The sequence below is a fragment of the Caenorhabditis elegans genome, chromosome V (assembly GCF_000002985.6).
Source record: "Caenorhabditis elegans chromosome V".
NCBI lineage: Eukaryota > Metazoa > Nematoda > Chromadorea > Rhabditida > Rhabditidae > Caenorhabditis > Caenorhabditis elegans.
Window position 1 is genome coordinate 578,965 of NC_003283.11, and position 23,980 is coordinate 602,944.

At 35.7% G+C, this 23,980-nt stretch overlaps 7 protein-coding genes, 2 non-coding genes and 1 pseudogene across 10 annotated transcripts; 8 read left to right on the forward strand and 2 right to left on the reverse strand.

Annotated features, from left to right (window-relative positions):
* Positions 1–312: 312 nt before the first annotated feature.
* On the forward strand, positions 313–2,408 carry gtnt-34 (Glycosyltransferase family 92 protein; the record flags this gene model as incomplete). Its single annotated transcript, NM_070850.4, has 9 exons — positions 313–445; positions 491–599; positions 654–848; positions 894–1,078; positions 1,126–1,376; positions 1,426–1,535; positions 1,794–1,890; positions 1,934–2,112; positions 2,159–2,408. Exons 1-9 carry the CDS (start codon positions 319–321, stop codon positions 2,406–2,408), a joined length of 1,503 nt encoding a protein of 500 aa, NP_503251.3. The 5' UTR covers positions 313–318.
* A 543-nt stretch (positions 2,409–2,951) lies between these two features.
* Positions 2,952–4,467, forward strand: nstp-7 (Nucleotide Sugar TransPorter family; the record flags this gene model as incomplete). Its single annotated transcript, NM_070851.3, has 9 exons — positions 2,952–3,026; positions 3,073–3,168; positions 3,221–3,318; positions 3,367–3,505; positions 3,619–3,741; positions 3,788–3,881; positions 3,932–4,063; positions 4,112–4,246; positions 4,289–4,467. The coding sequence occupies 9 exons, from the start codon at positions 2,952–2,954 to the stop codon at positions 4,465–4,467; spliced, it is 1,071 nt and encodes a 356-aa protein (NP_503252.3).
* Positions 3,930–4,032, forward strand: K06H6.8. The gene has a single exon (NR_068576.1). It is a non-coding gene; the product is annotated as an Unclassified non-coding RNA K06H6.8 (non-coding RNA).
* A 369-nt stretch (positions 4,468–4,836) lies between the features above and the next one.
* K06H6.6 lies at positions 4,837–6,344 on the reverse strand (annotated as a pseudogene). Its single transcript has 10 exons — positions 6,296–6,344; positions 6,081–6,252; positions 5,874–6,034; positions 5,713–5,829; positions 5,571–5,671; positions 5,420–5,520; positions 5,269–5,375; positions 5,132–5,216; positions 4,984–5,078; positions 4,837–4,937 (listed from the first exon to the last, which is right to left on the reverse strand). Coding segments are annotated over exons 1-10 (1,089 nt in total).
* A 463-nt stretch (positions 6,345–6,807) lies between these two features.
* On the forward strand, positions 6,808–8,372 carry K06H6.2 (Methyltransferase FkbM domain-containing protein). Its single transcript, NM_070853.2, has 6 exons — positions 6,808–6,980; positions 7,170–7,443; positions 7,555–7,648; positions 7,698–7,898; positions 8,039–8,100; positions 8,148–8,372. Exons 1-6 carry the CDS (start codon positions 6,884–6,886, stop codon positions 8,284–8,286), a joined length of 867 nt encoding a protein of 288 aa, NP_503254.1. The 5' UTR covers positions 6,808–6,883; the 3' UTR covers positions 8,287–8,372.
* On the reverse strand, positions 7,558–7,578 carry 21ur-14154. The gene has a single exon (NR_068577.1).
* A 781-nt stretch (positions 8,373–9,153) lies between the features above and the next one.
* Positions 9,154–10,693, forward strand: K06H6.1 (Methyltransf_11 domain-containing protein). Its single transcript, NM_070854.2, has 9 exons — positions 9,154–9,256; positions 9,306–9,399; positions 9,446–9,532; positions 9,581–9,697; positions 9,743–9,863; positions 9,914–10,015; positions 10,121–10,229; positions 10,275–10,411; positions 10,462–10,693. The coding sequence occupies exons 1-9, from the start codon at positions 9,171–9,173 to the stop codon at positions 10,680–10,682; spliced, it is 1,074 nt and encodes a 357-aa protein (NP_503255.1). The 5' UTR covers positions 9,154–9,170; the 3' UTR covers positions 10,683–10,693.
* An 824-nt stretch (positions 10,694–11,517) lies between these two features.
* gtnt-57 (Glycosyltransferase family 92 protein) lies at positions 11,518–13,573 on the forward strand (the record flags this gene model as incomplete). The annotated part of the gene is made up of 9 exons (NM_070855.3): positions 11,518–11,680; positions 11,732–11,885; positions 11,929–12,120; positions 12,172–12,356; positions 12,408–12,658; positions 12,706–12,815; positions 12,860–12,956; positions 13,034–13,212; positions 13,259–13,573. 9 exons carry the CDS (start codon positions 11,518–11,520, stop codon positions 13,497–13,499), a joined length of 1,572 nt encoding a protein of 523 aa, NP_503256.2. The 3' UTR covers positions 13,500–13,573.
* Positions 13,574–14,294: 721 nt separating this feature from the next.
* Positions 14,295–16,713, forward strand: gtnt-56 (Glycosyltransferase family 92 protein; the record flags this gene model as incomplete). Its single annotated transcript, NM_070856.2, has 9 exons — positions 14,295–14,472; positions 14,526–14,673; positions 14,717–14,908; positions 14,957–15,141; positions 15,191–15,441; positions 15,488–15,597; positions 16,070–16,166; positions 16,237–16,415; positions 16,473–16,713. The coding sequence occupies exons 1-9, from the start codon at positions 14,310–14,312 to the stop codon at positions 16,711–16,713; spliced, it is 1,566 nt and encodes a 521-aa protein (NP_503257.1). The 5' UTR covers positions 14,295–14,309.
* Positions 16,714–21,566: 4,853 nt separating this feature from the next.
* Positions 21,567–23,505, forward strand: nhr-251 (Nuclear Hormone Receptor family). The gene is made up of 8 exons (NM_070857.3): positions 21,567–21,718; positions 21,764–21,829; positions 21,889–21,972; positions 22,020–22,249; positions 22,662–22,888; positions 22,935–23,136; positions 23,189–23,263; positions 23,312–23,505. The coding sequence occupies exons 1-8, from the start codon at positions 21,631–21,633 to the stop codon at positions 23,369–23,371; spliced, it is 1,032 nt and encodes a 343-aa protein (NP_503258.1). The 5' UTR covers positions 21,567–21,630; the 3' UTR covers positions 23,372–23,505.
* Positions 23,506–23,980: the final 475 nt, after the last annotated feature.

Below are 23,980 nucleotides of genomic sequence, written 5' to 3' on the forward strand. Positions count from 1 at the left end.
TTTTATTACAAACTGATATAAATTTCTAAATTTTAAATGCTGTTCAAATTGAAAAAAATTACTGCGATGTTTCAAATGAGCTCAAATGACAAAAGTCTGCGAGAAATTTTGATTTTTGTTTTTGAATTTTGATTTCCAAATAAAAAGCGCTATTTTTCAAAGATTTCCAATTCCAGCTTTCTTTTGTTTTATTCCATCATAAAACCTCCTATGTTGTCCAAGATGAAATCAGCATTTCTCGCCGGCAAAACTACCTCCCACCTTTTCAGTTATCTAGCTGAAATCTACAACAAAGAAGATCTTCACTTTCACAATTCAATGGAACGCGAAGGACTTCTCGGTGACATTAAGGATAATCAATCGACATCTACGAGTCGAAATCGATGCTACATACATGTGATAACTGTTTTGTTATTATTGTTTTTTATTGGAATCCGGAATCATAGTAAGGAAAGAATTGTTTTCCTGACGCTTTTAAATTTAATTTTAGACTGGAAACCATCAACAACTGACCTAACAAAAGTGGCAGCGCTACCACCAGAATCACTTTTCAACACTACTACTGATGAAAACGAAGATCCACTTTTTGCCTATAATTCGTGAGTAACATTTCTCTCTAAAAAAGTATTGAAGTGTGAGAAGTTCTAATTTAGGTTCGATTGTCCCTATGAAGAATGGAATCAGGTTACAACCACAATCATTCCTAACACCGAGGTTCATGAAAACTGGATGAGATCCTGGAAACCTGAGAAACAACCGTTTCTCTATCACACAAAACCCTCTGCAATGTCAGCATTTGCACAAAAGGATCAGATTGTTGTAGCACTAACGTCAGCTAGTTTGATAAAGTTTGCTGAAAATATTTAGATCCGTAAAAAGTTTTGAATTTTCAGTTCAACAATGTATTGCCGTTATTACGATTGTCGCAGAAGAGAAATCAGTGACCCATTTCAAAATGTCATTTTTCACAAGTCAACAGTTTTCTGTGCTCTACGGCCCAATGCAAAATATATTGCGGTTTCAGCGACTTCGGATGAAACTCCTGAATATTCCGTTCCAATCGTTCCCAGAATAAACAGTAAGCATGAACATATCTCAGTTTTAGAAAGTTTTCAATTTTTCCAGAGCCACCTCACTACTTCACAGTTTGTATGGCGCCTCTCTATGGTGATGAGCCTAAATTTCTGCAAATTGTGGATTTTATCGAATACCATAAACTACAAGGTGCCACATTTTTTCATATCTACCTGAGAAATGTCACAGATTACGATAGAATGATGCTGGATGAGTATGTCAAAACGGGAGACATTGAGATCATAAAAATGCATGATCATTTTTGGAGAGCAGACTATATGTGGCATGATGTTCAAATTAATGTAGGCACGGGAAAAGTTTTTCAGACGCTTTGGAATTTTTCATTTTCAGGACTGTCATCATCGCAGTAAATACTTCTCGAAGTGGACAGCGCTGATCGATATTGACGAGAGATTGGAAATTAGAAATGAGCAATTTAAGACAGTAGTTGACTATTTAGAGTGAGTTCGAATTATTTTTATATTTAGAATTTCCTGGCAGTGTTTGAAAAGGTTTCAAAAAAGTCCTGAAAATTGTCAATTGCGGAAAACAAAGTTCTAAACTACGATTATTTGAAATGACAACTTGCAGGTCATTTGTGAGTGTTTTTTCAAAGTTTTAAGCTAAAATGATTGTTATGTTCAAATAAATCAAGTTAGTGGCCATTCTGTAGACCCGACAAAAAAGTTTTCCGCCCACAACTGGATATAACATTTCAGCTCAATCCACAATGCGTCAATTGCGAACCTTCGTTTCCGAGTGAAATGGGTTATAAAGGACAATAATACACCTGAAAGATATGAAAATGATAAACAGGTAACTCGTAAAGTTTTAATGTTCGAAAAATGCGTTTTTTCAGATTACTGATGAAATGCTCTTCCACAAATATCAAAACACTTCCCAGCTCGGAAATTTTTTTGATCAGCCGAAGTGCATTATTCGACCGGAAAATGTTGCAATTATGACCATACATGGGCCATTGACAATGTACAAAGGAGAGAGAATAACTTCAGTCGACAAAGACATTGGGTTTATAAGGTTTTTGATCTTCTGGTTTTTCGGAACAATTTCACAAGTTTTGCAGACATTATCGAAGTGTGGAGCAGAGAGTTTTTCCGGGAGCCCTCGAAAGAATGATGAAACATGCTCCATTCAACATTCTACCAGTGGAGCAGTGGATTGAGAAAAACCTGACGGAAAATATATTGAGCCGAGTCAAATTGGTATACGATATTGTTGATGTGACGTGTGAGGAAAAGATGAAAATGTACAGCATTGAAAATGTTACGGCGCCTTGCTCAATAGGGAAACAAGACCTGTTCACTAAATTATAAATGTTTCTAAACTATTTAGTCATGATTTATTCATGATAATGTGCATACTATAGATGTTTTGATATAATAAAATTGAATTTTGTATTAAGACTGTAAAGCATTGTTTAGTAAGTCGGCAAATACTGAACCCGCAATATTAATGTTTTTATTTCGGATTGCCAGGTTCCAACTTTGACAGTTCATAACTCCGTTGTCATCAGTTTCTATACAAAAATTGTAAACTGCTAAAATATTCCTTTTTAAATTTTCTATCACTTTGTAGTTGGACATTATTTGATATCTCTGCTGTGAACCAAGCTATAAAATTTTAAAAATAGCGGTGTTCATTACTTGTGCAGGAAATGCTGCAATTTTTCTCGTTCATAAATAAATTTCAAAAAGGAACCTGGCGATTCCACTAGACTTTTTGAGAAAACACGTTTGAAAAATCGGATCTTCAGAGCGATACCGGCAACCCCCACGCTTTTCCGAAAAAGCACTCAATCGTACGATCTGGCAACTGGACGTGAATAGCCAACAATTTCATTGTTAGTGCAGTGCAAAATGATCAGAAGTGAGGTGAAGCAGCAGACCGTCGGAATCGAAATTGCTAGGGAAAATGATTCGAGCTCTCGCCCGGTAAGTCAATTACCTTCAAATTTATTGAAAACTTTGAAAAATGTAGATTATTCGAGTATTGTTCTCGGTACAACTATTATCCATGATAGCAGTTACAACACACCACACCGCAATGCCATTTTTAGTAAAAATCGCTAACAAGGTTGGTTTTTAAAATGATTGGAACGGGTTTATTAAATTTTAAAAAAATTTAGAGTCATTTCCTCCCGACGACTTCTGTTTTTATGATGGAAATTTTGAAATTATCATTTTGCCTGATAATTGTACTGATCGAAACAAGAAGCATAAGAAAGTAAGTCCTCTTAGAACGTGAGTCATCAACATCACAAATTATTTTCAGAACCGCAAAGAAACTGCACAAAAACATTTGGCAAAATTGGTGGGAAACAATGAAAGTATCGGTTCCAGCATTGGTATATGCGGTTCAAAACAATTTATACTATGTTGCACTTGCAAATATTGACGCAACTACGTATTCCGTAAGTTTTCTCTAGGATTTGTATTCTGTAACTTGAAAAAGAAATTTGAATTTCTGACTGAAAATTTTATCTCAAAAAATTTAAATTTAGATCCCGCATCTCAATTGTTTCAGGTAACTCTCCAACTGCGAATTTTAACCACTGCAATTTTATCTGTTGTTCTACTGAGCAAAAAGTTATCCGGTTATCAGTGGATGGCACAGGGTATGGCTCTTATTGGGGTCATTGTTGTACAGGTATTTTATCAACCGGGTGTTCTAGGAACTTTTTTTAAAATATAAGCTTGACAACTCCAATTCTCGTCGGGAAATTGCTGGAAATTTTTGGCTGGGGCTAGCGTCTGTTCTTGGCATGTGCTGGACGAGCGCATTTGCCGGTGAGTGGTCTGCGTATCGTACTATTCGGAAAAAAATTAAAAACTTGAAGGCGTCTACTTTGAAAAAATGCTGAAAAATTCGTCGGCGGATGTGTGGATCCAGAACATTCGGCTTTCAATTCTGACCCTTCTCTTTGCTGGGATCACCATGTTATCGAAAGACGGAGATGCTATAATTACAGGCATAAAGAAGCTTTCAGGAGATCTTATATCAATATTTTAAAATTTAGGAAACATTTTTCACGGCTGGACATGGATAGTATGGCTTGTCACGATAGGTAACTCAATCGGAGGGCTTTGCATATCGCTGGTAATGAAGTACGCGGATAATGTAATGAAAACATATTGTCAATCACTGGCTATAGGTAAAAATTCCAAGTTTTATATTTTTTAATTTTTATTTTCAGGCTTCACCTCAATCGTGTCCATTTGCCTTGGCGATCGATTGCTAAGTTTATATCTTGGTTATGGAGTTTTCCTTGTCACATCGTCAGTTGTAGTGTACTCACTCTATCCCGCAACTCAGCCAACCACCCCGAATTATAAACCGCTGAAGCAGGACATCACAGAAGATACGGATGAATAATATATGTATTTTGGTTACGTTAGAATAAATGAAATATTACAATTTTGGAGGGCTAAGTAAGAATTTTTGAAAACATAGACTGAATAGCTTGAAGTATCACAAAGATCTCAGAAGCTGAAAAAATATTTGAAATCCCGTGGGGTATGATGTTGGACACTGTAGGATTACCGATCAAAATTCGAATTTTCCCCGTTCGTGGAAATACAGAAAGACGACAAACGGCGGCAGAGAGTTCACTTCATGTCGTCAAGTTCGCATAAGCTATAATAAAGGCGCAACCCACGAAACGTCGGTTGCTGTACAGTTTCAGCAAACACTTTTTGTGAAATCATCACTTTATTCAAAAAAAAAAACACAAAAATTCGAACAGTTCACTTCAAACTCTCAACGATTGTCGTATTATCGCCAGCAAATTTGAGCGGTGTCCAATGTGGCAAATAATAGTCGTACGGGTTCAGACCTCCATTTCTCTGAAAACTTCTAATGAATAAGTACCATTAACTATATTATACTAACGTATACATTATCCCTAGTCTCCCGAATGTCCATATAATAAACTTTATCTCCCTTTGAAAAGTAGCCCATCCACCAGCCAAATGTTGAATGCGGAGCTGAAAACTTGATTTTTTGAAATATTACAACATGTTTTTGGCTGTTTAGTTACCCGTGATTAAAACTGTATCACAGTTATTTTTTGCATACACCAAATCATCCGACGGAGAGTTAACTGATACGAAATGGGTTGACTCCTGAAACAGAAATATAAATTGTATGTACATATAAATCTATGAAAAATGGCACCTGCTTGGTAGTCTCATTAGAAAACTAAACATTTTCATAAAGGTTTTTCATGAATGGCAAGTCATCCCCAAATAGTACCACATGGCTACAAGGCTTAGATGTTGCTTCTGGAATTTCAACTATTGATTGAGTTTTTCGAAAACATCAAAACCTTTATTCTCGACAAACTCCTTGGCTTTTCTAATGAACCATTCGTCTGACTCGGCAAATCCAACCCTTTTAAAATCGCCTCTCCGAATATGAACGCATGTGCTGTAATTTGAAATTCAATTAGGTATACGTAGCTTGAAGATTGCACTCACACAAAAGATGTTTCATTGGATTTTGGCAAGGAGCCAAAGTTTTCAGAAGTCTTTAGGTATCCGATGAGTTCATTGCGCATTGACGGAAAATACTTCCAGGCCTAAAGTTTGTCTTAAGAAAAAAGTCAGTGCAATTTAGTACCTGATAAAATCTTCCATCCAAATGCAGATACTCATCGTTATTATGCTCATGAATCAGTGGATCTACGAAGACGCAGCAACGAGTGTTGAGTTTAGTGTTTTTGATATAAAGCGGGACCTGGAACTAATATTATCAGTACTGGAAAAGAAAACTATGTATACCTTTCCATTTAAAATTTCAAATTGACCGACGAGGCCTGGAATCGCTTCTTTTGAACTTTCAATCATCCGGCGATAAATTTCATCTTCTATGAAAAATGTCGCAGTTCGATTTAGCATTCTAGAAATTCCCAGAACAGCTGCTAACTCAAACATGTGATTACCTGGAAAACTGCATTAAGACTTGCTAAGGCATGTGCTCAAAAATACCTAAACGAGCAGTTGGCGCCATTCGGCTTGATAGTCGTTTTTTCATAATGAGAAAGGATTCTTGGCGAAGTGGAGGTCTGAAATCAATATTCGAAGTTTTTTTCTTGCAAAATTTTAGTAGGTTACATTTCTGCTGTGGCACTTTTGTATAGTTGAACCACTATCACCAGAGCTGAAATTTATTATAGGTATGGTCTAGAGAATTCTAAGCTTACTCAACACGAGAAGCACTATCTTCAGCGGAGAGGCTGGGTTAGAATTCATTCTGAAATACTGCAATTATTGACGTTTTCAGACCTAAAAGCTTCAAAATTATGCAAAAATTAAATTGATTACAAAGTTAGACCCGTAAAAATTCGGCTGCTCCGTAAGTCGCTCAAGAAACTATAAACTTTTAAATAAAATAGTTTTTGCACAAGACGGATCAGGAGAAAATATTCAAAAAGTTTCAGTGTCTTGAAAGTGTTTCATCCATTATCTCGGAGCGACCTGTTCCAGAATATTTTACCGATCTAATCGCACCCGCATTCGTAATCTAGCAGATCGTACACTTCTGTGAAACATCCCAGCATATTCCGTGCTGCACTTTTCGCAGTTTTCCATTCCAAATCATTCTTCTTTGTTCACCAGAAACCGGAAAAATGTTTCGGAGATCATAGTGATAGAGGAGGAGTACTTAAATTAGGGAATCGTCTGGAAACTTTGAAATTTATATTTTATTTTTGATTTTCGGATCCTGAATTTCCAACAGTACAAAGTTTATGCCAGAGAAGACTCTACTCATTCCGAACTCAGCACCCAAAATGTACCACAACTCAAACGCGGGCTCATTAAGCATTCTGATGCTTTTCATATTGATACTGATTTCAATTTCAAACTATTTAAGTTTCAATAAAATTGGTAAGTTACTCTCATATTACCAACCGACACCTAACGGGTTTCATATCTGCTACTAGTCTGCTACCTTCCACAGTTTTGTGAGGTGTCTGAGAATTATTTGGCAGCCGACAAAGTGCGGGTAATGCCTTCTAATTGCTCGTAAACCCTCATGATGTCCGCTGCTAATTTTTTACTAAACTAATTTTGCAGAACAAAAATTGGAACCAAAACTAGCGCCTGAACCAGCTTTTGACCCTATTGCACTCTACGACTCGCTACCGTCGAAGGAGCTCCGGAAAAATGCGCTGAAATCGGCGGAAAACAATAGAAAAGAGCTATTGATTGCGTCGAAACAAGATCAGCATAAAACTTTCTACAATGCAGTGAAAATGGAGGCCTATTGTGCTGTAAAAGAAAGAATTGGAGGAAACGGAGACGGTGGAAAACTTGTATGTAATCCGAAGTTGGTGAAGGAGGACTGCACGTGAGTTTCACAGAGTTTTATAATTTGGCGGCCTGCAACTTGTCGGCTGCTAGTTACAAACCTCTCACTAGACCCAGTGAGGTGTCAGCCGCTTGCAATATTTTTTTTCAGTTTACTCTCACTCGGTCTGCACAATCAAATTGGCTACGACGGTCACATTTATAATGTCACCGGAAAACAGTGCAAAATTCTCGGTGCTGACAAGGTGAGCTCTCAGGTTAAAGCTGTTGAAAAACCAACAAAACGACTTTCAGGACCCTCAAAACCCCAAAACTCAAACCTCCTACGAAAAAATGAACGGTCAAATTTTTGTCGGAAAAATTCCCGACGAACTCACACTTCCCTCAATGCTCCAGCAGTCGGGGAGAAATGAGGTGGAGCTGCTGAAAATCGACATCGAAGGAGGAGAGTTCACCGGGTTGGAGCCGCTGATCAGTGAACATTTTGTGTGCCAGGTGAGTGAAAATGGCAGCCGATACCTCACTGGTTGAGGGTACCTGACAGTAAAAGTAAAGTGGCGGCTGCTTTGACTACCCTCCAGATATTACGAACCTGCAAGATGTCCGCTGCGTAGATTAACACTGCATGTTTCCAGATCTTCATCGAAGTGCACGGGACGCCAGCTGAGCACCTGTCAATGCTCCGAATGATGTCAAAGTCCGTTCAATTTAACATTTAATATTTCCAACAACTCCTATTTTCAGGTATGGCTTCCGTTTGTTCAGCCTTGAGGAAAATCCATATTGTGTGAGATGCTGTGAATATAGTCTTATCAACGAGCTCTGTATGGCCCAATTCGGAGTAGTGCCGCTGGGAAATGTGATACCGGAAATCAACAAATAGTATAATTTTTAAATTATTTTGATTTGGTTTTACGAGTTATTAAGGAATACATCGTGTGCTTTTTTTTCGCATAAATGAATGATTTTTTGATTTTCTTTTAATTGTAAATTGTTCTTGGTAATATGTTAGTCTGAAACAGACATAATATTGATCGAAAAAGTAGGCAAACATTCTCAACACTTTAAAAAATAAATGAACAAAATATGTACAGTTTTGGACCGAGAGGGTTGAATAAATGGACAAGATGAAGCACGGTCACTGGAAAAGCCACTAGAAAAGTTAGAAAATATTTTTATTTGGAGTCAAAAGCCAGGAGAGCTCGGTTTTCAACTGTTTTTTGAAAGTTGTGTATGAAAAAACACAATTTTTCATTCAATTTTTATGGTTAAATTATGTTTAAAATATTCATATTACAAAATTGTTAGAGTTGGAACATGCGACGGTGCTGAAATTTTCTAATAAGTTCATTTTGATGTTTAGCCACAGGAATGGTTTTATTGTTATACTGGCCGTTGTCGAGAACATCTAGAATTTAAGAATTCCAAACATATTTATTTCCGAATGTTTTAGTCTTTTCAGAATCAAAAGTTCTGTCTCAAATATTCCAAAACAACTTGTTCCGCGCTCGCCATATTTCAGAACATTTTCCTGATCGTATCTACCACACAAAATCCGCATTCGTAATCTAGCAGATCGTTCGCCTCTATGAAATATCCCAGCATATTCCGTGCTGCACTTTTCGCAGTTTTCCATTCCAAATCATTCCCTTTTGTTCACCAGAACCGGAAAAATATTTCGGAGATCAAAGTGATAGAGAGGGAGTACTTAAATTACGGAATCGTCTGAAACTTTTGGAATACAATTTTCTAATCCATTCAGCAAATATGAAAAACAGAGCACATCCGCAAGGACAGTCCCAGTTTTACTTTTTCCTTATTTTTCTGGCAGTTTGTCTGTTAATTGTTGTAATGTGAGTTTCTAAATCGTATATATTTTCCGATATGACTTTTATTTTTCAGTAACTTCCGATTCTCAGAACCTGATTTGAATTTACAAGAATATAAAGTAAAAACTCACAAAGGCTTTATAACAATGGAAGAGTTAAATGAAAATGTTAGATTGCAAAAAATGTATCGAAATAATTTTAAAAGTGTTTCAGGTATATAAAACGTTTGGATACAAAATTATTCGGCCTACCTATCCGGTTCCCACTGTAAAAATGGTTGCAGAGCCCACTTGCTCTGAGGTAAAAAAAAACCATACATTTTACCGGGTCATAGACTCTTTTTTTCAGATATTCTCCGGATGGCGAGAAGTCTCCGAGCAACCCCAGCCAACATTCCCACCACAAGAGATCCCTGAAGACCGACTCCATGAGTTTCTTCTAAACAATTATACAGCATTGGGACCGGTATTTTTTGCCAAACTTTAATTACTTAAGCGAGCTTAATTACAGTACTACGTAAACGACAAAAACGCCGACGATGGTGAGAAGCCGCGAAACTGGGACAACCTGTCTGAAATGATCAAGTGGCCAAAGGAGAAGCTGGGAGGCCAAGCCTACGGAAATGAAGGATGTAAGCAATTTCGGCAGAATTTAAAATATATCATTTATAAAATATTTAAGTGTCTGTCTATCACGCCATGCAATCACACCGTCTGGATGGGATGAGTGGAGTTGTGATTGGAAGCATGCAGCCGTGGGTTGAAGTCTCAGCTCTTGTCAATGGTATGATTTCGTTCAAGGGTTTTCCGACACCGGTTTTTGGAAATGTCTTTAAATTTTGTCTGAAACTCCGAAATTATAGATGAAAAACTTTATTAATTTGTTCAGGGGCATCAAAAATACTAACTGTGGAATACTTCAAGTTAGAAATCCAAGAGGAGTTCCGTGACAGAATGTCATCAATTTTGCCAATCGATTTCGCTAGCAACTGGGAAAGGTACTTAAAATTTACCATACATTTGCCTTAAAAAATTTGTGTCAGGTACGCCAGTACATTTGATTTCGCTGTTTCCTTCTCATCAATTGAACACTCTGGGTTGGGAAGATACGGGGACCCGATTGATCCGATCGGCGATATCAGAGAAATGCTCAAAATCAAATGTGTCTTGAAACCAGGAGGTAACTTTTCACTTTTTTCAGATTAAAAAAAACACAGATACGAATTCCAGGCCTCCTGTTCATCGGCTTCCCACTTGGCACTGACGCGCTTCCATACAATGCTCATAGAATTTACGGATCGGTCCGTTTGGCAATGATGTTTGCTGGCTTTGAATGGATCGACACATTTACTGGTGAATCGGAACAACCACTTGATCTCACGTCGGAACGACTTCACGCTAAACCACTTTTCGGGTTCATTCAAAATACGATTGTTTTAAGAAAACTTTGAACTTTGAATAAATTCTTAAAATACTGTATTTTTCTTTATACATAGGTGTCAGTTATAAGATAAATGATCAGCAGACATTAATCGAGGTCGATATTCTATTTGCTAAGCAAACTTTGTCCGATCACTAAAATGCTTCCTATTACTTTTTTTCTAATAGTAAATTTTTGTCAATTTTAAATCTATAAAACTTTAAAATTTAAAACAACTGAAATTCGGCGGGTTTTTGAATGCTTCATATCTTTTATGTCTCTTGAACTTGATTTGCTAAAACACTGCAAAATGTTCTAAAAGTTTCCATTCTTTTTAATGCAAATGTAAAATACATTAAATTTGAAGTTTTGGTAAATGCGGGCTTTTTGAGTTCGCTCGCTGATTATTTGTAATACGGACTTACAGTTTTGTTTCAATTCTTTTTCAGTTCAATTCAGAGTAATTCACTAGTATAAACAATTTGTTTTTGCCGATTTCTATAATTATGATAGATGTAAACTGATCGTGGGTTTTCACAACTGATATTTGGATAGTTTAACAGCATATTAGTGGTTTTGAACACATATTTTTAAGTTCTTCAAGTTGAGCAAAATCAAACACATTACCTCACAGTTTCAGAGTTTTGAGAAATTGCAGAATGGTCCACTTATTCCGTTTCAAAGCATTTTGTTCACTTTCATTTATTTCGACATGTTTCGTGAACAAAACGCAACTTATCCGATTTCTTCTTGGACTGCACTTTTCGCATCCCGACATTTTTGAAATTTCACGTCTCGTTCCAATGTTATCTACCTGAAATCTACAAGGTGAAGCATTATTTCCCTTCATTTTATTTCATTTCAAAATGGAAAGAGAAGCACTACTGCACACCTCTTCTTCTCCGAAAAATTCCGAGTTAAGTTCCCCAACAAAGAGGCCTTCAAAATCGCTACTTATAATATTTGCTCTGACAAATGTCGCATTTCTCATATGCTTTTCAAAAATTAAATTTTCGACTGGAGGAACAGGTAAGCAGGTTCCTGAAAATGCTTAACAGTGCTATGAGTGTGAATTTTTAGAAGTGACAAAAATTGCTAGACCAGAAGTTATTGTTAAAGTACCCACTGAAATATCAACAACAAGTACAGCTCTGTCATCCACTAGTCAATTTATTAGCAGCACGAATGCTCCAGCTCCGCGTAGCCCTGAAAATAAGATTTTCCCTCAAAACTCGTAGGTTTCTGAAATATATTCAAGCAACTAAAAACATATTTAGAACTGATTGTCCTTACGAACAATGGAACCAAGTAAGAACAGATTTTATTCCAAACATGAATTTCCATAAAAAATTGTCCAAAAAATGGAAATCTGATTTCAAATATTTATATCACACATTACCTTCTGCTGGTGCGGCTTTTGTACATGAAGATCAAATTGTTGTAACCTTAACTGCAGAGAATCAGGTTGAGTAAGTTTTTGAGAAAATGTTTCGGTGTTAAAAATTGTTGTTTTTTTCTAGCGATACCGTGTACTGCCGATATTATGATTGCCGGCGGAGAGAAATTATGGATCCCTTCAAAAGTACAATTTTCCCAAGGTGTACAGTTTTTTGTCCGCGACGTCCCGGTACGAAGTTCATCACAATTTCAAAGGATTTGAATGAAACACTCGAATATTCAATTCCAATCGTTCCCAGACTAGAAAGTAACATTAAAACTCAAATTTCTGTTTTAAAACCCCCTAAACCAATTTCAGAGCCACCACACTACTTTACTGTTTGTATGGCAACTCTCTACGGAGATGAGCCAAAATTCCTGCAAATTGTGGATTTTATAGAGTACCATAAGCTGCAAGGAGCAACGTTTTTCCACATTTATTTGAGAAATGTTTCGGATTATGACAGAGTGTTACTAGACAATTATGTTAAAACTGGTGACATTGAATTAATAACTTTGCAAGACCATTTTTGGAGAGCCGACTATATGTGGCATCATGGTCAAATTAATGTTAGTTTTGAACACGAATATTGTGACTATTTTATGTAAAATTTCAGGATTGTCATCATCGTAGCAAGCACTTCTCGAAATGGACGGCACTAATCGATATTGATGAGAGGCTGGAAATGAAGAGTGACAAATTTAAAACAGTCGTTGATTATTTGGAGTACGTACTTAAATTTTTGAAGCATTTACTCAACTTTTTTTCAGCTCAATTCAGGATGATTCAATTTCGAGCCTGCGTTTTCGGGTAAAATGGGTTATGAAGCACAACTATACACCTGCCAGATACGAAAATGAAACACAGGTAAGTAAATTTTGAGTGAATAAATCTAAGCCCAATGCTACCACGTGTTTCAAAAATTATTGTAAAATCGATTCTAGCTTCAAAGTGAAATGATCTTCCATAAATATCAAAATACTTCCCAACTCGGTCGTGAACGGGATCAGCCGAAATGCATTATTCGTCCGGAAAATGTTGCGATGATGTCGATTCACGGGCCAAAAGATATGTATAAAGGTAAAAAAAAGATCGTGGTACCAGAAGACACTGGGTTCATAAGGTATGAGCAATTGCGAAAGTTTAGTAGAATAAATGAAAAATTCCAGGCACTATCGCAATGTGGAAAATAAAATTTTTGCACACGGATATAAGAAAATGATGTCACATGCTCCGTTCAACATTTCCCCAATTGATCATGATATTGATAAAGATTTATCGAAAAAAATTATGGACCGTGTAAAGTGGACTTATGAAATTGTGCAACCAACTTGTGAACAGAAAGCGAAAATGTATAGAGTCGAGTCTACCAGTCCTCCTTGCAACAATGAAACGAAGAATTTGAATTGAAAATGATAATGATAATAAAACAGATTATAATTGTTTTGAAGCTGAATTGATTTTATATAAAAATTGCCTAATCACTTTGCAATAATAGCATTCAAGAAAAAAGTACTAGCTCAAAGCATTAAAGAGTAAAAAATCTAAGACATTACTTTTTTAGGCACAAAATGACCCAACACTACTGAGTTTCGTAATGAGACGTTTTGAAAGTTTCTCAAAAAAAGTTATGGTTATTTGAAAATTCTGTAAAAAAGGCTCATTTTCAGCTAAAATCGAAATTTTTGAAATCTTCTTGGTGTCCACAATATTTATTAAAAAGTCATAATTAAATAAAAGTTGAGTACCAGACGCTGCGAAGTCTAAAAATAAGCATTTTTTTCCAGAACTTTATACCACCATTACTTATTTTTATTAAATCCAATCAAGTGCAGTCTTTGAAGTTTCTCAAAATATTTCATGATAGCTCACAAAAGGTTGCCAGATTGCGATTTTGGTGGTCATTGGCAAGTTTTCATTGTCCTTCAGCTTTTAGAAGAAAGAAAGTGATATTCACAATTTTTCTGCTAGATTTTTTTGTGGCCTTTCAGTTTCAAGTTTTTTTGAAATTTCGAAATGATCAAATTTTCTAACATTTTGCCCACTTTCCTTTATCTCATCAAGCTTCGAGAACAAAAAGCCATTTATCGAATTTTTTCTAACACAACATTTTCCGCATCCCGACTTTTTTCTGGATAACATCTCATTTTTGTTCCAATGCTATCTACCTGAAATCTACAAGATGAAGCATTATTCCCCTTCATTTTATTTCATTTCAAAATGGAAAGAGAAGCACTGCTGCACACCTCTTCTTTTCCGAAAAATTCCGAGTCAAGTTTCCCAACAAAGAGCATTTCAAAATCGCTACTTATTATATTTGCTCTGTCGAATATTGCATTTTTCATATGCTTTTCAAAAATTAAATTTTCGATTGGAGGATCAGGTAAGCAAGTTTTTGAAAACAGAGCTATAAATTTGAACTTTCCGAAGTTTCAGAAATTGTTAGACCAGAAGTTATTGTTAGCGTACCCACTGAAACATCAACAACAACAAGTACATCTCTGTCATCCACCAGTCAATTTATTAGCAGCACAAATGCTCCAGCTCTGCGTAGCCCGGAAAATAAGATTTTCCCTCAAAACTCGTAGGTTTCTGAAATATATTCAAGCAACTAAGTGAATATTCAGAACGAATTGTCCTTACGAGGAGTGGAACCAAGTGAGAACAGATTTTATTCCAAACACGGATTTACATAAGCAATGGTCGAAAAAGTGGAAATCTAATTTCAAATATTTATATCACACATTACCTTCTGTTGCTGCCGCTTTTTTACATGAAGATCAAATTGTTGTAACCTTGACTGCAGAGAATCAGGCAGAGTAATTTTATGAAAAGTACTTTAGGTATTAAAAAAAAGTTTTTTTAAGTGAAATTGTGTACTGCCGTTATTATGACTGCCGGCGGAGAGAAATTATGGACCATTTTGAAAGTACCATTTTCCCAAGGGGTACTGTCTATTGTGCACGACGTCCCGGTGCGAAGTTCATCACAGTTTCGAAGACTTTGAAGAAAATACTCGAATATTCAGTTCCCATTGTTTCAAGACTAGGAAGTAAGTCTGAATTACGGAACCGCGACTCATAAACCTGATTTAATTCTAGAACCTCAACACTACTTCACTGTTTGCATGGCACCATTATACGGGGATGAGCCGAAGTTTCTGCAAATTGTGGATTTTATAGAGTACCATAAGCTTCAAGGAGCAACGTTTTTCCACATTTATTTGAGAAATGTTTCGGATTATGATAGGGTGTTATTAGACAATTATGCTAAAACTGGAGATATTGAATTGATAACTTTGCAAGATCATTTCTGGAGAGCCGACTATATGTGGCACAATGGACAAATAAATGTAAAATTTGAAAGCGAGGTATTTGAAAATTGCTGGTTTCTTTTAGGACTGCCACCACCGTAACAGGTACTTCTCGAAATGGACAGCGTTAATCGACATTGATGAGAGGCTGGAAATGAAGAGTGACAAATTTAAAATAGTCGCTGATTATTTGGAGTACGTATAGCTATTCAGATCAGGGGTGGGCGCCAATTCCGGCAAAGTTTTCTGTCGACGAATTCGGCAAATCGGCAAATTGCCAGTTTACAAATTTGCCAAAATTTTGATTTTCGGTAAATTGTCGATTTACAAAGATTTTTTAAAAGAGGGAAACACTTTAAAGTATGCCTGTATGAAATTTTTTTCCTGTTTTTTTTTTCTTTTTTTTCATTGAATTAGCTTAACTTTTCAAAATTGATGTAGGGATATTCATAGGAGGCATACAATTTTGTCGATTAAAATTGAAATGCTGAAATTTCCAAAAAAATGTGCAAAACCACAATTTGCCGAAAACTTTCTGCAATTGGCCGATTTGCCAAGTTTGCCGGAAATTTTAATTCCAGCAAATTTGCCGATTTGCCAATTTATCAAAAAAAATCGTTTGCCCCCTCACTCCTCATATTACACATTTCACTGAATGAAATTTTAGTTCAATTCAAGACGACTCAATTGCAAATCTGCATTTTCGAGTGAAATGGGTTATGAAGCACCACGACACACCTGCCAAATACGAAAATGAAACGCAGGTGAGTAAGTTTTGAGTGGATAGCTCTCCTACGTACTAATTAACCTAGAAATTAAACGTCCTTATTTCAGTTGAAGAGAGAAATGCTTTTTCATAAATACCAAAACTTATCTCAACTCGGCGCTATTTGGGATCAACCAAAATGCATAATTCGTCCAGAAAACGTTGCGATTATGACAATTCACGGACCCAGGGAGATGTATAAAGGAGAAAAAATGACGGTGGTGCCAGAGAACGTTGGCTTTATCAGGTAAAAAATGCTAAAAAATGCTAGAAACTGAAAAAGAATGATATAAAGTTTTTGCAGACACTATCGCAACGTGGAGCTAAGAATCTTTCATAAGGCATTTGAGAGAATGATGTCACATGCTCCATTCAATATTTCACCGATTGATAAGGATATTGATCAAGATTTATCGAAAAAAATTATGGACCGTGTAAAGTGGATTTATGAAATTGTGCAACCAACTTGTGAGCAGAAAGCCAAAATGTATAGAGTCGAGTCCACAAGTCCTTCTTGCAACAATGAAACGAAGACTTTAAATTGAAGTTGATAGGATATAATAATAATAATGTTTTTTTTTGTTAGAGAATTGTCGAACCGTTTTCTTTTCTTTTATAATAAAAACTATGTTTCCTTATATAATTGTCAAAATTGCCGGATGCCGGACTATTTCGGCATTTTCAAATTTAACTGTACTTCGAAAATTACACAAACGAAATTTAAAAAAAATCACCTTTTTAGTATTTGGTTAGTCTTTTTTCAAAATAATTTGTTTATACCGTCGAGTTTGACAAGTTTTTGGGCAAAAATAGCAAAATTTTTCCAAATGCCAAAAAAAAAATTTTCAACAGTCTAATAGTAACTCACTGGACGACAATCTCAAAGTCCATGCAAATGCGCCCCACGTTTCAAAGAGGAACAAGGTTTAGGTTGATCAATTTAGCGAGCTCTGGTTTAGTTGACCTTTTTCCGGCGGTGTGTTGGCGGGCAGTTACGGTATCCTTTTCTAGATCCGCTGGAAAGATACGGAAACAAATGCGCTTGATCTTTTGAAAATTATTCATTTCAAAGTTCTAGCTCGGTTTTGAAGATTTCTGAAATTTTAGGAAACTTGATTAGACCAACTCAAAGTTAAAATTGATAAGCCGTTCGATTTTTTTCAAACTTCAGAAATGTCAGAGAAAAACGATATTGATGCTATCTGAAATTTAGAATTTCATTCACCGTAACCACTAACGAAATGACCTTAAAAGAAGCGCAAAAGAATAACGAACTACCGTGAAAGATGAATATCGAAATTTCGAAAAATGGGCTTGATCTTTCTAGCGACTGCTAATTCATACAGTAACCCTTAAAACCGAAGAAATGAGCGCTCAAACAAATTCTTATTGGAGCGCGCTTGCTTTGTGTAGATTTACGGGAGCTCTTTGTAAAATAACATTTTTCGTGTTTTTTTTTAGTTTTTCATTGTGTTTCCTTCATTTACGTCAATTTTTTTCAGTTTTTTTTGAGAAATTGTTTTTGTGCCAAGCCCAACAGAAGTCCGTGTTCGTCCGGATCTGACCTTAAAATAGAGCTAATAAGATGTTAAATTGACACAAAAACAAATTTTCAGGAAAAAATTGGCAAAAAAATCGACAAAAATTAAGGAAACACGAAGCAAGCGCGCTCCAATGAGAATTTCTTTGGGCACGTATTGGAAATAAATGATGCAGGCACTAATGAAATTCGCAATTTGAAGCTCAAATATAAAATGAATGATTAAAAAAATGCCATAGATATTTGGAATAGGAGGCAAATTCGGAGTCATTTAATGATATTTCTCATATTTCGGTACTCCAAAATTTTGGTAATTTTGGCAACATATAAGTGTTCTCAAAAAATTTCCCTGCTTCCACAAAATTAAATCGGCAACAAGGAACTGAATCGTTTGCACTTCAAAAGTTTTACATTTCCACGTAGATCGGAACCCAATTGACCTTCAAAAGACGATGTGTCGGTACTCTTGCGGCTAGCCACGTTTTCATTCCACTTTTCCAGATCCGCTAGAAAGATACAATGGTGAGCGTTTGATCTTTTGGAAAAGGCGTTAAACTTTAAAGTTCTAGCACATTTTTCAATTGTTTCTGTAATTTCTCAAATTTTTGAAGTTTTGCTTCCTCTAAAACAGAAATCGATGTTCAATTTTTTGGTTGAGCATCGAAAAATGCATCAAAGGTGGTATAGTCGAATAATTTTTATGCTTTATTAGACTTGAAATTGCTTGAAAACTTCAAATTCGATAATGCAACTTATTGAAAACTTCTAAAAAAGAACGTTATGACGGCTCAAAAACTGACCTAAAATTAGTTAAGATTTGAAATTTGACCAATGTCGCAGAGGCTGGAAACTAATTAAGGTGCATTTAAAGGTAAATGGACCACCAGATTTGGTAAATTTTGGAAGTTTCTGGTGATCCATCGACCTCGCCTTAAATGTACCTAAATCTAGTTGAAAACAAAATATAATTAACGAATAAAACCAAAATTAGACAGTAATTTCAAATTTCAAAAAAGTGGCATTGACACGTTGGTCGAATTTCAAATTTCAACTAACTTTTGGACATTTTTTTGAGCCACCATAATTTTTTTTTGAAAAATTTCCAAAAAGTTTCATTAATGAAATTCGGTGTTTTCAGACAATTTCAAGTCTAATAAAGCACTAGAAAACTAAAATACTTGTTTTACAATGTCAGTCTTAACTTCTAAAATATTTCAAAGAGTACCACGGAGGCATATTTTCCAACCGATCCATTTAAAAGAACAAGTATCCGTACGACCTAAACGTACCTTATCTACAAATTTCAACAGTCCGTGTTGAATGCGTTACTTCACCGATTTACTAATCTCCGACTATGATCTTGAAACGTTGCATTGTTGACATTTAAAAAATGTCAAAACAAAACTACACACAATAAGTGATTAGTTACATCTTCATATTTAATTTTTTCTTTAAATCTGAATGATTTCGCGCAATTGTGACAAGTGCTATGTATGTATCTCAATGAATAATGGAAAATATTTACCAATTTTCCTTTAAACAAACAAAACAAATGCACAACATGAATTTTAAATTTCAAACAATGGAGACAATGGAAACAATGGTTTTGATAAAACAAATATCAACTGATTATATTGATTTTTGCCTTGAATAATTTTTTAAAGATCACTTCTAAAAGACATACGTGATTTTCTCTGAGAATGTTCATTGAGGAGGGCCCTCGGTGATTTTTATCTCGACCGTACTATTCGTATTTTGTGTTAGTTTCTTTAAGAATAGTGTACTAGGGACTGGACGGCATTGTATTTTCAAAGATGGGAAAGGACGGTTACCGTATTCTCACTTGAAAAGATAGTGCTGGAGCGTTGTAGAATTACAGTAGTGACTTGAGCTCAGTGGTTAGATAAAGTCGGGGTATGGTAGTAGTACTGTAGGTGTACTATACATTTAGAAAAATTACTCTTTGCTTTTTGAACGACCAGCAGATGGGGTTAGGAGGGACTATGTAGAGTACTGTAGGAGTGTTGTAGGGTTACTGTAGCAGTATTGTAAAGGTACTATAAATGTATTTATGATGTACTTCAGGAATTCTGTAGAGTTACTGTTGGAGTACTGCAAGGGTAATGTAGATGTACTTTTAACATATTTTCGGTGTACTGTAGAAGGACTGTAGGGGTACTGTAGGATTACTGAAAGTCTTAGAAAAAGTTGGGGCTGTCGTTTTTTTGTTCTTTTGGTTTTATTTTTTTGGTTTTTTTGACCAAGAAATATACTGCTCTTCAAAAATGTTATGTGTAGTCGGTATAATGAAAAAGTGGTTTTTTTTTCTGTTTGAATATGAAACAAAAAATTGTTTTTTTTGCTTTTCGGCGGGGATACAGTGTCAAGGCTAGTGATAACGAAAAGATAATGTGTGCTAAACTCAAAAACTGAGCAAAATTGATCGTTCCAGACTGGAACTTCCAGTGTACAAAGGTCTAGGGATGTTTGGGTAGCATGCCTGCTTATCAATTTTGACAAAAACCTACAAATACTGACTACCTACGCCTCTTGTCAAAAACTTACGTGGTGTTTGTTTTTTAGTACATACAAGAGCCTTATCTAAAATTTATATATTTAAATTTGACATATGTAAAGCAATGAGAAATAGGTACGTAGGCAGCCATGATAATTGTGCATGCCTGTTACGATGTCCCTAGAAGCCTAAAAGGTGACAAGAAAGTCAAAAGACCAGAACGGGCCTTAAAAAATTAGGACAGCTCCTCACAAACTTTTTCCTCACGAAGAAGGTCGTTGGAAGTGATGTTTCAATACACACTAACACGAAAAGATCATATCAGTAAGTGAAAAAGGCGGTTTCTTCTATGTAATTAACTATTCAAACACTGAAGTATTTTTGCGTCAAAAAGTCTAATTTCGAATAGTTATCAGTATCATTAATAATTTTACGGCTGAAAACCTGTAGATCATAACGTTTTAATTCATATAAAATTTTCCGACAGCACTTTTGAAAAGCGTGATTTTGCCGAGAATCATCAAGGACGTGAAGGATCTATCGAAGGATCAAGGCAAAAGGTGAGTGAAGTAGGGCGAAAAATGGGGGGAGTTCCGAAATTCCGGTGTGAGATTTTGAGTCTCGATGAGTTGTAGATAAGAACGTACCTATAAAGAACCGAAGCATCGCACGCAACTTAGTCTATTTTCATTTTGCATTTTGAAATCCTATCGTATTCAATTTCAATTTCATCGCAATGAATCGTAAAGGAGGTTTGTTTTCAATTTTCCCGGAATTTTCCGATTTAGCTTCCAATTCAGTTCTTTGTCGGGGTACTGTAGTGGTATAGTAGCTGTGCTGTAAGGTTACTGTAGTAGACTGTAGGGACACTGAAGAAGTACTGTATTACTGTAGTTTTAAAGAAATGATATTTGCCATTTGAGTGGATACTAAAAAGTTGGAGCTAGTGGATCAACTCGGCATTTGGCTTTAGCTTCTTGCTTAAGGTTGGCCCAAAAATATTAACTTGGATCTGAAGTTAGCTAAACTTGGGCAAAACTTGGATTCAGGCTACATCACAGTTTAACCCAAGTTTCACCCAACTCTTGCCAAACAAGTTTGAGCCAAAGTTAGGCAAGCGTTGGTGGAAATTTGAATTAACTTTGATGTAGCCTGAATCCAAGTTTTGCCAAAGTCTTGCTTAACCTTTGCCCAAGTTTACCAATCTTATGATCCAAGTTAATAATTTTTGGGCCAAACTTTGGCCGAGAATAGCTTCGGGGTATTGTAATGGTACTCAAACTGAAACGGTAGAAGTACTGTAGGTGTACTGTCCTTTTAGAAACAATTACCTGATAGCTTTCAGATCCATGCCTAGTCTGTGGAACAACTCAACGAACCAGCTAACATTTTGGCACCACTTCTTGCATGGCATGTGCTTCGTTCTTCCGAAGAACCGTCTCATTCGGAATTCGCTTTTTGTGCAAAGAAGGAAATCGTTGTCCAATTTCGCAAGGTAAGCTTTAAGATCTTACATATCTGGTTATGACTTCAGTTTTAGAAATTCGCTTCTTCTGCCGCTCATGCCGATATGACAAATGCATCAGTGTTGGAATGAATAGAGGACGTGAGTTACTTTTATTTCTCTCGATATCTCATGTTTTATTCGAAAATTTAATTTTCTAGAAGTACAACAAAAACGGGACGATAATAATGTGCCGAAATATGTTTTGGACTCTAGAAGGCTAGGAATTCAGGAGATTGTTAGAGGTGAGCATTTTGAGGGGTACTGTAGAAAATTATTCGGTCTGTTTCAGGATACACTACTTCAAGAACTGTCCCTTCTGAGCCTGCTGAACCAATCAGTCCTGGCTCCACCGGTTCAACCGGATCTACAAGATCATCTTCTCCAGAAACATCTCCAGCTGAACCATCAAAGAAATCTGAATTCAGTATCATTCTGAACACTTATCCTGACGATTTACTACAGTATTATGTAAAGCAGGTGGAAATGTCAATGATTCACAAACAACTAGGGTTATTGAAGGTTAGTTTTGAAAAAAAATTCTCCAAAATTTTTAGCAAGCTCTAATTTTTTTGAAACGTTTTATCTCAAAAATTTGTTCTATGAAATTATTTTTTTTGATCGGCGACTTCCAGAAAATTGGTGAAAACTGAGATTTTACCAATTTTTAACTCGAAAAAAATTCAAATTTTTTCCGTTCCTTTTGTAATAGAAATTGGCGGCAATCGAACATTTTTTCCAATTTAAATATCATTTAAAAATTTGTTTTTTTTCACAAATTTTGAGAAAAAAAACGAATTTCTAAATTGGTTATTTATTTTTTAGAGTCCAGGGCTAAATTCAAATAAAAATTTCAGTTATTTTAAATAGCCCTCCGATTGTGATTTTTTTTTTGGAAAATCTTTTGTAAAATTTTAGGGATTTTTTTTTCCAGAACACCCTTTTAGTAAAATCTGTCGACGAACTAGTTGATATATCTGAAACACTGAATGACTTATCAATGGAAGCATGCATGAATTGCCCAGGCGTTGATATTTTGAGACAGCGAGATGTTGAAGTCATTCTCAAATCGTTTCATTTTGCAAATGTTTGGATGGACTCCATTTGGGCGTATTCTAGGCACAACGAGTCTATTGTGAATAAGTTTTTTGAAAATAATGGGTTTGTGAAATTCTTTGAAAATTAAGACTATCATCAGGAGTTTCAGACCATTATCCATGTTCATTAATCAAATAAAATCCACTCTCGGCTCTTCACTTTCTCAATTAACGTTTAATATTTACGAGTTTTCGGCTCTAAAAGCTTTCTGCGTCTGGAAACTTAGCTACCATGACTCAACGATATCAATTAACATTATGGCAGAAGAGCAATATATTGGAATTTGCTCAGCGCTACGAAAGCATTATGAGGTACTTTGGATCCCTATGCCTTATTTTTTAAAGAATTTCCTAACATTTTCAGGCAACTACAAACATGACCGACGTAGATATTGCAATGAGAATTGCTGAAATCACATTGCAAATTGTGCCAGCTACGGTAAATTTACAACATTTAAACTAAAAATAATATTTGTTTCTTTTTCAGACGATTTACCAGGACATGATACGTTTCTATCAACAGAATGGACTCATCGATAATCTTTGAAATTTTTATATATTTTTCTCTGAAAAATGATTGATCTCAAACTAATTTTAGAAGATATTATTTTCAAATACTATGTATTTTATGATCATTATTCTATTAAAGATATTTCAAAACATTAAAAAAATACTAATAAAACTTCTTTTTCACCTTTCTCATTCGAACACGATCGGCTGAACAGATCATTTTGTAAAATTGCTCCCGCTTCTCGCCCGGAAGTCAATTCTTACAAGGTTGCCGGACAGGCATTGTGGTTCGGGGGCACATACTATACAAGTTTAGCTCATCACTTTTAAGGAAAGCCGTGAATCTACAAGTATCGAGAAAAATTCCAAAAAAAAAAGTGGAATTTATTTCATATTGGTCCATCACCGTTTTCAACCACCTACAAGAAGTTTTTTGATTTTATTGAAAATAGTTTTAGACAATTTTGAAACGTCATAACTTGGCCAAACCTTTTCTTCAACAGCAAAATTTTTTGGAGTGCTCACTGTAACAATAACATTTCTACAGTAACCCATATCTGCAAAATGATTATAAAATTAATATATGCTTTAATGCACAATACTTGGTTTTGCATTTACCATACGAAGCTCGAAATTATAAACAAAT